At 40.9% G+C, this 13,526-nt stretch overlaps 1 protein-coding gene across 5 annotated transcripts in view; it reads right to left on the reverse strand.

Moving 5' to 3' along the window:
* The window catches only part of LOC142102296 (G-protein coupled receptor 4-like), a 51,022-nt gene extending 37,512 nt beyond the window's left edge, over positions 1–13,510 (reverse strand). For 2 of the 5 annotated variants that reach the window (XM_075187077.1, XM_075187081.1), the window contains exons 1-3: positions 13,203–13,510; positions 10,712–10,895; positions 171–200 (exon numbers count right to left, since the gene is read on the reverse strand). In XM_075187077.1, the coding sequence (XP_075043178.1) occupies positions 171–200; positions 10,712–10,725 (44 nt within the window). In that variant the 5' untranslated portion in view covers positions 10,726–10,895; positions 13,203–13,510. Of the gene's footprint in view, positions 1–170; positions 201–8,980; positions 9,300–10,711; positions 10,896–11,154; positions 11,632–13,202 lie in introns of those variants that run through there. The other 3 variants (XM_075187080.1, XM_075187078.1, XM_075187079.1) reach the window with 3 other exon arrangements.
* Positions 13,511–13,526: the final 16 nt, after the last annotated feature.

The following is a 13,526-nucleotide window of genomic DNA, read 5'->3' on the forward strand; positions in this document are numbered from 1 at the left end:
CCATATGAACATAGACAAACATTTGATTTCCAGTTTCTATAGAGAAATCATGTTAGATATAGCATACCTCATAACAATCATTATAAACCTTATCTGCAATTCCCTAATATTCAAGAGTTTTGGGATGTCATACACATGTACAATACCTGAATACGTAAAATACCACTTACTTTGACCGCTGATTGGGCAACGTGGAATATCTGCGGGAGACAAAAATACTCTTAGTTATGTCTGCAGATTCGTGAAAAACTTCTCTCAGTAGATCTAACGAGACATACTATCAATACGTGACAAATGGAAAGAATCAATTCCACATGGATTGGATAGAAACAAATACTAACGCTGGGTACACAGTACAGAACATTACTGCAGATGCCATTTCTGTAGCGATTTTATCAACGACTGAAAGTCCCAATGAGAATACAGATTTATGTGTACACACCTACACGATTTACCTTCAGATCTGTGCTCCTCGTCTGTTATAACCATCGGCTAAAAAGATCCTGACTCTGCACACTCCATAGAGATCTGCCTATACTGCTGGTCGTCAGTGCGTACACACTTCCATGTGCGCCTGATATTGTTCCATCGTTAATAGTGATTTTTAGGAAGTTTATAGAACCAAATGAAACAATACAATGTGCTTTGGTACGATAAAACATGATTGTGATAGTGTACACACGAATGCAATATCTTAGAAAATGGTCATTTATCAGCACGATAATTGGATGAAAAAACTTGTAGTGTGTACGCAGCTTAATTTAGAGAAGTTGATTGATGCATTTTTTTTATAACACGTTTAACTTATGTACATACATTTGCCAGTAAACATCCTTAAAAGGAGTTTCCAACTTACATATTCACATAACTTATCAGTTTAGACTGTCTAACAAGAGTACCGGTTATAGAAAACACTTTCTTAATGTTTTGTAGGTCATTCTCCTGATCAGTTTATTAGCCCAAGGAAAATGACCAAGATTTTATGCATTTTTGACTTGAGTTCTATATTATGTTTTCCCACCTCTTATTATTTACAGTAGGGGGCTCTTAAGCTTCTTCCAGACCCCCACAACATAACATAATTGGGTACACTCTTCACCTATATGCAAGAAGTTGGATGTATGTTTTCATATAGGAGGTTGCTGCTCCTTCCACTATCAATAATCTGCATACCACTATAATATAATCTGTGCTGTGATGAGCATTGTGATGATCTAATTGGCTATAGATTGCTCTATTCTCATATACCTCAAAAAGAGAGACGTATGAACATACAGGAGATGATTTGTTAATAGAAAATATTATATGACCTTAGCCAAACACGCCTTTAAAAAACAAAAACAAAAAACACACACACACACACAAACACAGTCGTTTATGAACTGCAAAATTACAACTCTACAGAGCAAATGTGGCTTTAGACCAGGGGTGTCCAACCTTTTAACTTCCCTGGGCCACATTGGAAGACGACGAGTTGGTTTGGGCCGCACATAAAATACACTAACACTAATACTAGCTGATCATCCAAAAAACCATAGAAAACATAGTTAACATATTAAACTTACTTGGAAATGAAGTTAGTAAGAGTTAGGAAACCTGTTGCAGAATCATGATTAAAGCAGTAGTCCCATTACCAGCTACAATTTAACTTACCTACATCTGCCCCTTAGTGGGGTTCGGGGAATTAAATGCCAAAAACGTTTTTTTCCTCTCTTTCTGCACCCATGAATCAATCTTTTTATTGACCAGTTTGAAATGGTCACCGATATAGGTAGCATCAGGAGGACGAATATAAATCTACAGAGATTTAAAGATAGGATGGTGGGAAAAATGGCTCACGGAGCAGCCTCCGATGAGGGTAACAGTGGGTGATATTTTCACCCTACTCAGCACTGCACATTTAAAATGGTTTAAAATATTAAAAATACAATCATCTCTTAATATTTATATTAGATACATACAGAGAACACAGCTAGTTCATAATTGCATGGTGCAGAAAGTCCAAATTCAGAGTAACAACAATAAGATACTGGATAATCTTTCACTGCTGCTGATAGTTCGCGCGGGTGACTCCTCTGTGCTGCGCTACGCAATGGATGTCGGGTGTGATGACGTCACCCCCGACATTCACTGCGAGCGCCACACGGAGGAGGAGACCAGGGAGGGAGCCGGAGCGCCAGCTGACGTGACCGCAAGGTAAGTATTTTATTTTTATTTTTTTTCCCAGGATTTTTTTTTTCAGTGCTGCCCCCCTGGCCACAACCAAAACTCCTGCTGGGCCACATTTACAGGCATGCTGGGCCGCATGGACAACCATGCTTTAGACCCACTGATTACTAGATGTACATCAGGCAATTTGCTAAAACAGTTCACATACAAAAAGGTCACTGTGCACAATAAAAAATAAACAAAAAAAACGTGAATACTTCACCAGAAAAAGCCTGTAAATTCCTGAAATTGTCTGACATACCTCCCCCAAGTACAAACTTTACTAGAAAAATTGTCTAATGCATTCCATGTGCATCAGCCGCCTGGTCACATACTTTGTATTTCCTCACCTCCCGTCCACAGTGTATATCCCCCTGTGAGATACTGTGCATGTTGTACCCTCCATCATTCACAGTATATCCCCCTGTTATATACTGCATCACCCTATGATACCCTGTGCATGATTTATCGCTCCACCATACACGGTCTACAGCGATCAGCGAGATTACACCACCTACCTAATATTGCTTAGATCCCCCTCGTTCCGGGAGTACAGCTCTGACCCGTGGATGCATGGACTGCACAACACCTCTGAAGGTGTCCTGTGGTATCTGGCACCAAGACGTTAGCAGCAGATCCTTTAAGTCCTGTAAGGTGTGAGGAGGGGCCTCCGTGGCTCGGACTTGTTTTTCCAGCACATCCCACAGATGCTCGATCAGATTGAGATCTGTGGAATTTGGAGGCCAAGTCAACACCTCTTTGTCATGTTCCTCAAACCATTTCTGAACTACTTTTGCAGTGTGATCGGGCGCATTATCCTGCTGAAAGAGGCCACTGCCATCAGGGAATACCGTTGTCATGAAGGGGTGTACGTGGTTTGCAACAATGTTTAGGTAGATGGTACATGTCAAGGTAACATCCACATGAATGCCAGGACCCAATATTTCCCAGCAGAACATTGCCCAACACACTGTCTCCGCCGGTTTGCCTTCCTTCCATAGTGCACCCTAGTGCCCTCTCTTCCACAACACACGCACCCGGCCGTCCACATGATGCAAAAGAAAATGTGATTCATCAGACGAGACCACCTTCTTCCATTGCTCCATGGTTCGGTCTGGCACTCATGTGTCCATTGTAGGGCGCTTTCAGCTGTGGACATGGATCAGCATGGGCACTCTGACTATTCTGCGGCTACACAGCAAGCTGCGATGCACTGTGTGTTCTGACACCTTTCTGTCATAACCAGCACTAACTTTTTCAGCAATCTGTGCTACAGTAGCTCTTCTGTGGGATAGGACCAGGCTGGCTAGCCTTTGTTCTCCACGCACATCAATGAGCCTTGGGCGCCCATGACGCTGTTGCCAGGCTGTTCTTCCTTGGGCCACATTTGGTAGGTACTACTGATAACCAATGCATACCGAAAAAACCTCACAAGAACTGACGCTTAAGAGATGCTCTGACCCAGTCGTCTAGCCATCACAATTTAGCCCTTGTCAAAGTTGCTCATATCCTTATGTTTGTCCATTTTTACTGCTTCCAACACATCAACTTCAAGAACAGACTGTTCACTTGCTGCCTAATATATCCCATCCACTTACAGGTGCCATTGTAACGAGAAAATCAATGTTATTCACTTCACTTGTCAAGGGTTTTAATGTCGTGGCTGATCGGTGTATATATAGATGTACAGTGAGTAGGGCCCCATCCTACAGCTGGAACTACAACAATGCTTCTTGCCTAGCCAGAAGGTAAGGGAAAAGAAAAGGAAGTGCAGTAAACAAAAGAAAAACAGAAACAAAACATTGAGGTAAAGTGAAATGTGCTGTACTAATACACAAGGACCAACACTCCAATGTGATATTCAGCCACCTGAGATCGAGGGGATAGAGGGCCCGGTTCATGTGAGCTTGTAGCAGGGAGTACTTGGAGCCCCCTTTAGTAGAAATAGAATCAACTTACAGGACTATCCATCCAGTGCAGGTAAGTCTGCTCGATTTCCAGCGCTCCTCGGAATTGGCGACAGCAAATATGAACAGATTCGCCGTCAACCAGTCAGTGGCCAGAACGGTAAGCCAATCAGGGCTTACGTCCAGCCATTTGAATTTTGGTGCTGCGGTGAGCCAATCTTGCTCATCACGCTTATACACAGCCAATGTGAGCCAGTCAGACGAAGGAGAAAGACAACAGAGGAGCTCTGGAGACCAGTCAGCGAGATCCAGTAAGAATTGTTGCAGTGAAGTAGCGGTGCAGAGTTCATGCAAGAAGATGGCGGACAAGCCAGAAGAGTTCCAATGGAAGATAGAAAAATGCAACAGGCAGCGTAGAGCCAGAGAACATCAGGATCAACAAAGAAGTCTGCTGGCGGCCTAGACGGAGGAGATTTGTAATGCATAGCAAGTAAACTTATAAGATATCTCTATGGTACGAGATGTTGTTAATACAGAACGAAAACGAGTGTTAACCTTTGCTGAGATCTGTTCTAAGTATGATTTTATTAATATTCCTACTTTATCTGTTCTTCTGATGCAACATTACATGAGTTCGGTAATTCCTAAACTTTTTTTGGTAGATTGGAATAATCCTTTTGATATTGCACTGGGTAACACAAAAGTTATGAAAAAAGCTCTGTCGAATTATTATAAAATTTTACGTATACCTTATTATGATATTGAAAGACAAATGGGTATATTATCTACATGGTTGACACGTTTTCCACATTACACCTTTCTACTATTGAAGAGATGTTTCTTTATTCTAATTGCACTTTAACTGCGAGTACATATCATGAAATGTTTTTGACCTTTTTTATAGGGGATATTTATCACCTAAAAGATCCTATAATACAGGGATTAGCAACGTTACAAAATGTTTAAAATGTCATAAAATGGATGCGTGACTATATCACTGTGTATGGGAATGTTGGTATTTAAAACGTTTTTGGATTCAAGTTAAGGAATATGTTATAACAGACTTAGTAAATTTTGTTCCATTATCTCCTGGGTGGACGGTGTTGGGGATTCTGGATAAATCTTTAAAATGCACTAAAGGAAGTAAAAAACTTCTTCTCATTATCTCAGCAGTTGCAAAAAAGTGTATTTTACAATTTTGGATACAGCCCCAACCTCCTTCATTAACGGTATTTAAAGATAAGCTGGCATATGTGTTTAAAGTGGAAGGAATAGAAGCCTCTATACATAGAGAGAAACAGGTAAATCAACTATTTAGTGTATAGGAGTTAAATAAACTCACTTCTGTTGGATATCAAAGTACAGATCTATAAATGTATCAACTCTACGGATTGGTATAAAACAAGAGCACTGAAAAATAATGAACCTATAGAATTATAGATATTTGGAAATAGTCGTTTCCGCATCATTTAAGTGTCAAATGAGCTTAATGCATAGACCCAAAAGTATCCTACCTCCGAACAGTCCCCATTTTGGAGGACTGTCCAGATTCAGACTCAAGGAGTGTGTCGCCATGAGAATGAGGGCATAGTTGCAGCAGGTGGGGGGTGGGGCTTGAAAATTAACATAATTGGTCCTGCCCCCTAACCTGTCATTGACATTTTTGGCCTACACCACCAGGGGTCGGGACCAGGATGATGCGTGAATCACGTCATTAAGCCCTGCCCCCTCCATTTAATTTATCGAACGGCCGGGGCAGCACGGTGGTGTAGTGGTTAGCACTTCTGCCTTACAGCACTGGGGTCATGAGTTCAATTCCCGACCATGGCCTTATCTGTGAGGAGTTTGTATGTTCTCCCTGTGTTTGCGTGGGTTTCCTCCGGGTGCTCCGGTTTCCTCCCACACTCCAAAAACATACTGGTAGGTTAATTGGCTGCTAGTAAATTGCCCTTAGTCTCTCCCAATGATCTCTGTCTGTGTGTGTGTGTATGTTAGGGGATTTAGACTGTAAGCTCCAATGGGGCAGGGACTCATGTGAATGAGTTCTCTTTTCAGTGCTGCGGAATTAGTGGCGCTATTTAAATAAATAGATGATGATGATGGTTGGGCAGATCCGGGCATGGTTTGAGTAGATCATGGAAGGTACTTATTGTGTCCCAATTTTCCTTTTTAATACGTTAGGCATGTAGTGGCGGCAGCCATTTCTCAAGCTAAAAGGACAAACATGAGAATGCAGCCTATGAATCTACTACTGACCAGTGACATCACAGAGGCACAGACTGATTCTTTGGGTATAAAGTGACATCAGAAAAGCAGATGGACAACATATATATAACAGGCCTGTTGATTCATGTTTACAGGTAATATGGGATAAATGTTTCACAACTTCTTTCCCTCATAGCTACTGATTAGTACAACCAGGGACAATGTGTCGCAGTGATGTCACTGGCTCCTAAAGAGCTTATTGGCTGCATTCTGACAAATACCGATACAGCTCACAAAATGGCTGCCTCTACTGTGACAGGTTTTCAGCTGTGCTCGCATTGCCTTTCTTAGCCATGTTAAGCAACACAATCTGAAGAAAAATTATGTTCTCTGTGCCAAATGACAAATTATTCTTTTCTATTTCAATGTTTGTAAATAATAAACACTGCAAGTGACCTCTCACTCAGAAAGTCTGTGTTCTTTAGTAAGATGCTGGCCCTATGATGACATTTTAATAGCTTTGGACTTAACCTCCTGAAACTTCTCCATATAGTTATGTGAATGTCACCATCAGCTCTGTTAGGTTACATTCATATACACAATCCCTGCGATGATCCGACGGACATACAGCTATGTATACACTGATTTCCGTGTACTACATTATCCAAACATCGCTGAATTCCTACACACCTTTATGGGATGCTCAGAAAAATCAGTGTACATACATGGCCGCTTAGTGCCACCATGACTGTTCTGGATGAACCACGTCCTTGAGAATTGAATCCCCCACCATAAGAATAGATTGTATACACAAGCGTTGTCAAGAGCTATGTGAATCCTCCTTGTGGTTCATAGTCTAGCGCCCCTTAACTTCACCATAGAATCATGAAAGGATATTAACTGCGTATAATACGTCCCAAGCACATTTATGCAGATTTATTTTAACACAACTCTGAATGGTGTTCTGAATTAAAATAATAATTCTAAAAAAAATACTTCTAAACTGCTCAGCAAACATAAAATAAGCGTATACTGAACTCCTATAGGACGTCTGCTGTCTCACCGGTTTGGCATGCAAGGCTTAACTATAAAACAGAGTTTAAGCAGTATGTACACATCCTAATATAGTCCAACTTGAAATTTATGAAGCATAAACCAAAACATTCAAAAACTCTCAAGCTACTGCCACACAAAAGAAAAGCATAAAAAAAATAAAAAAAAAAGTCACCAGTAGCTGAAGAAAACACAGTATTTAATCTCTGCATTTCCCTGCCTCTGTGACCTCTGCAGATTCCTAGGTCATGTCACACATACTGCATTTATTTTTAGCAACATGACATTAGCCCAGCTCTGTCAGATTTGGCTGAACATGTACATTTGAAGACACATAGGGGTATATTTACTAAACTGCGGGTTTGAAAAGCGGAGATGTTGCCTATAGCAACCAATCAGATTCTAGTTATTTATTTACTACATTCTTCAAAATGACAGCTAGAATCTGATTGGTTGCTATAAGCAACATCTTCACTTTTCAAATCCGCCGGAAACTCCCAGCTTGATAAATCTACCCCATAGACATCATTAGTGTAGACGGACAATGACCACATTCACGGTCGGATGCAGCTATTGTGTGACTAAATTTATTATCTGTCAGTGCTCATCATCATATGTTGATGGGGATCTGTGAACATTTTATTATTATATTTTATTGATAAGGCAGCACTAAGGTTCCACAGCGTCGTACTTAGGGTCTTAGAACATTCAACAAAAGTGACAGAATTCTATAAAGGCAAAAAAAGAAATTTACATTAATTTATGGACCCAGACACGCAGATTTGCAGCCAATGTGGGCTAAAATGACACATAAGTCTGACATATTACTATACTACTGATCGGTGAGCAATATACTGAGAAAGTTACAGGAACTGAGCGCTCTGAGCCTCCAGGCAAGAATATGACACCATTAGGAACAATATCACTGATCCTACACATACCATAACATGGTAGAAAACAACATGATCTAGACAAGCGGATATTATGCAGTGTCTCATGTGACACAAAATACATACAGGTAGAACCTATATTTACATATAGTACACGTATTACTGCTTTCCTCAACAGTTTCCATGCACAAACTTCCTTAAAACAACTTTTGATCTATTGTGAAACGAGACCTCTGTCCTGAGAAGCTTACAATCTAATACAAGACTATTATAGCTTTATGAGACCATTCTCCTCAGGAGTGTACAATCTAATAGTAAAATAAAACATTCTTCTCTAGAACAATTTAAAAAGGTACAATGAGATGCTGGCCTGATTAGTTTACAGTCTAATGCAGTGTTGGCTAACCTGTGACACTCCAGGTGTTTGTGAAACTACAAGTCCCAGCATACCCTTCCAGCAATAAGCTGTTACATATTGGCAAAGCATGCTGGGACTTGTAGTTTCACAAACACCTGGAGCGTCACAGTTTAGCCAACACTGGTCTAATGGAATACCAGACCACAGCCCTGCAGTACAGTTTACAATCTGTACAGACAACAGCAGATCCTAGCAATAAGTTTATTATTACAGTATATATCATAGTTATACCCCCATGGCTATACCCTGGCTCTCTGATCAGTAATAAAAGCAGATAGATAATAAAATAATACACTTACCTGGCCAAAGAGGCAGATGTAGGTTTTATAAAGCACCTTTATTCCCCCAACTTGTGCAGACACAGGACTCCTGTCAAGCAGGGAAGTGGTAACAAGACACCCAGCTGTTGTAGATTGGACAGAAGCCTTGTATCCTTCTCACCCCCATCCCACAAGCTCAGACCCTCCCCAAGCTGCTGCAGGCACCACTTTTGTGTATGATGTTCAGAATTGTTGTTGTTTAACCCTTTGCAACACAGGAAGAAGGTGGTTTGGGGGGAAGCTCCGCTCAGGAGGAATGGAACTTAATGTGCTTTTCTGAACAGGAGCAGTCAACAATCTGAATGCAAATGAGATGTATAGAGTGTTGCAGACAGTTTGTAATAACTCAATAAGGTTATGAAGCACCAACATGCTGAGGTTTATGCGAATATATGGTAAATATGTAAATTGTAGACAGATTTTCAGCCCAATCAATTAAAAAAGAAACAAAATGATAGTACAGTGCTGGTGTCTACACAATGATATGGCAGGGTTACTAAGCTTCAGTAAATTTACCAACCATCAGTAACAAAAAAAAGTTACAGTTTCACTGGTCAATAACAACAAAAAAACAAGTCTCACCCCCTTCCGTCACCAAATAAATACATGTAAAATTAATGACCTTTGAAATTTTGTAATGATAAAATCTATTCATATACCTGAGCTCATTCGTGTTGTAGGTGCTGCTTCTTTGTACAGATATAGACACATTTTTGAAAGAGCGTGATAATGTATCAGTAAAGATAAGGCTACCCATCAGTAAATGTCTATAAAACTGACTGACTGTCCTCTTAATGTTGATATATCAGACTTGCCTATTTGTTTAATTCAAGTGGCAAGTGCAGGGAGGGGACGTGGTAATGGGTATCACATGATCATGCTCTGCCCCCACAGCTGGGGGAGGGGCCATGATGACCTGATGCGCCGCACTAGTGAAGTGGGCGAGATGCGGGAGTCCAGGAGAACTCTCTTACATTCGGGAGTCTCCCGGACGTTCCTGGAGAGTAGACAAGTATGTGACACATGTAATGCTGGGAGAGACAGCAGCTTGAGCGTTACAGGTTGTCTATCTATGATCTAGACTGCATAGTAATTTGTTTATATGTGACATCCCAGCGGCAGACCTAGGGCGTGATTCATTAAGGATCTTGACTTAAGAAACTTCTTATTTAAGTCTTCTGGACAAAACCATGTTACAATGCAAGGGGTGCAAATTAGTTTTCTGTTTTGCATATAAGTTAAATACTGACTGTTTTTTCCTGTAGCACGCAAATATCAACTATAAATTTCAGTGTACAAATAAGCTATCAAGTATGTGTGTGCATGAGAAAACAGTCAGTATGTGCAAAACAGAATACTAATTTGCACCCCTTGCATTGTAACATGGTTTTGTCCAGAAGACTGAAATAAGAAGTTTCTTAAGTTAAGATCCTCAATGAATCAGGCCCTTAGACTTTTTGTTAAGGGGTGGATTTAGCATTGTCCCACCTCATCCTTTACATTGATTGTCTCTCTGGGCCGCAATTTAAAGATATGTGAAATACAACTGGGGGGGTGTGGGGTGATTGCCACGATCGCCTCCTTCTGGGCTAGGGTTAGGGTGAGGGTTAGGTTTATCCTACTCTAACACTATTAATATCATTGCATACAACACCCTAACTGAAAAATCAGCTTTGGATGAAATATATTTAATACAACCCGGTTACTTACCTGCAGTGCGGCATTCAGGCTATCTGATGGCTCTCTTGATCCTCAATATCTTCAATATATCCGATTCTCACTCCTTAATGATCCCGCTGGCAGTGTGTTTCCAGGTCAGCCATAGTGAGGAGACTGCAGCGCACATGGTCCATTAAACGCTTCTGGTGACTCTCACAACAAACCATGAACCACTCTTTAAATGGAAATACATACTTAGATTTCAATCTGGATGAGTCTAATTTCTTCTAATTTTCTTGCTTTTTCATTAAAGCATCAATGAAAACATGCAAAAGATAAAACATTCCAATAGTGCAATACCATCAATATCAAATGACTCATAAATAACAAATGTCACTAAAATGGTCAAAATAATTAAATCCGTAATCTTTAGTAATGATCCTCTCTATATTCCAGAGAATGAATCTTCATTCCCATAATGGTATTAAACTCACCAAAGTGGATCTCATTTAGGCCTTATTCATAAATCTTGAATCCATTTGGACAGGAATCTTAGTTTCAAATATCGCAGATTCCTCCTCAGTTACCCATGTTCATAGGGAAGAAAATGAGAGGAAAATATCTAGTACAATAGGTCACTCACATACAAACAAAATATAAAAGGATGTCACAGTATCCAATACCAGATACACAAAGTACTCATGCTGAATGGGTTAGAATAATCAGACAGCAGAAAAATATCTCAACTTCTTCCCAGGGTGAACGGTGCTGGACGATTAACCAAATCCTAGATAGTAGATCAGGTGGTGTGGTTGTGCATCTCTCAAACCCAACGCGTTTCGACTGAGTGTCTATTTCAAGGTGTTAAATTCTCTAACATACACACAAAGACTAGACTCAATTTAATAGCAGTCAAGTAACCTACCAGTATGTTTTTGGAGTCTGGGATGAAACCGGAGCACCCAGAGGAAGCCCATGCAAACATGGGGAGAACATACAAACTCCACACAGCTAAGGCTATGGTCGGGAATCAAACTCATGACCCCAGCGCTGTGAGGCAGAAGTGCTAACCACTAAGCCACCGTGCTGCACACAATGTATGTGATTGTGCATAGTAAGATACGGTTTAGCAAAATCATGCTGATAGAGATCTTTATGAAATGCAGCTATCAAGTTTTAACAGTAGGATCTTGCTGTACTGAATCATATATCTTAAACACAGCTTGGCTGTTCCATCACTGCATACATCGTAGACACAGCGTGACTATTCCTTTGCAGCAGATACTGACTATGAATTTGCAATGCTTTCTTCTTGAGCAGTCAGATTTAAATTTATTGCTCCCATTATATCTCTAAAAAACTAGTATTAGGAGGCTGTCCCTGGCTAATCCTCTAACGTACGTTTCACAAACGCTTCATCATCACTTATTTGGTGATGAACTTATTTAAGAAATTAATGAGGTCAATTTGCGCCCACACAAAATTCATATAGCTTCCCACTATATTCTCACATATTTTATCATTTTATATTTCGTCTTTCAGCTTTACTGGTTTTTAGTAGGTTTAAATAAAAGTTATAGGTATATTAAATAAAAGTTACATTATTCCAATGATTCCACTGCTTTGGGTTATCCCACAATGACCTTGATTTACTTTTGGGAGCCAGGATTATCATAGCTCATTCATCTTTTCATACCATATTTGTTTTAGTGTGCTTCTGAACCATAGTTGCCTACTCTGCCGGAATGTCCAGGAGACTCCCGAATTTCTGGGAGTCCTCCAGGACTCCTGAGAAAGCAGGGCAACCTCCCGGATCATCATCATCATTTATTTATAAAGTGCCACTAATTCCGCAGCGCTGTACAGAGAACTCACTCACATCAGTCCCTGCCCCATTGGGGCTTACAGTCTAAATTCCCTAACACACACACACACATAGACAGACGCACACAGACAGACAAACTATGGTCAATTTGTTAACAGCCAATTAACCTACCAGTATGTTTTTGAAAAGTGTGGGAGGAAACCAGAGCACCCGGAGGATACCCACGTAAACACGGGGAGAACATACAAACTCCTCACAGATAAGGCCATGGTCAGGAATTGAACTCATGACCCCAGTGCTGTAAGGCAGAAGTGCTAACCACTACGCCACCGTGCTGCCCCGGCCGTTTGATAAATTAAATGGAGGGGGCAGGGCTTAATGACGTGATTCACGCATCATCCTGGTCCCGACCCCTGGTGGTGTAGGCCAAAAATGTCTATGACAGGTTAGGGGGCAGGGCCAATTATGTTAATTTTCAAGCCCCACCTCCCACCCCGGAAAACAAATTGCCAAAGTGGAAAGTATGATCTTAACAGTAGGATCTGTTATACCATACCGCCACTTCTCCCACTGTCGTCACGGTAAAACTATCAAATGCCATTTACTTGCATTAGCTGTTAAATTCACTGTTAAATTTCCATTTCATCCACTATATATAACTGCTTCATATTAAAACCTATGTAAAGAATTGTATTTTTGAGTAACACACATACAAACCATATATTTCACATAACAGCTACATAGTGAGTGCTCAGACTCCACTCCTCCAGGCATTGGCAGCTCTTACACTCTCCTGCCTGTGCCCGTAGCTGCTGCTGGGTACATGAGACACACAGATGACAGACATCAGTCACTGCAGGCCCCACCCATAGGTTGGAGCACTAATCATCCCGGAGAGAGCGGACAATGGGCGTGGCTCCGCCCAGTGACGTGTCGCGTGTCCGGCCTGTTCTCTGCTGAATTAGCTGGGCGGGATATATTTCTGATTGACGGGGAGTTCCAGCCAATGGGTGGAGTAGTCAGTGTGTGTTGCCTTAGTCC

Source organism: Mixophyes fleayi, chromosome 9 (assembly GCF_038048845.1).
Source record: "Mixophyes fleayi isolate aMixFle1 chromosome 9, aMixFle1.hap1, whole genome shotgun sequence".
Taxonomy (NCBI): Eukaryota; Metazoa; Chordata; class Amphibia; order Anura; family Limnodynastidae; genus Mixophyes; species Mixophyes fleayi.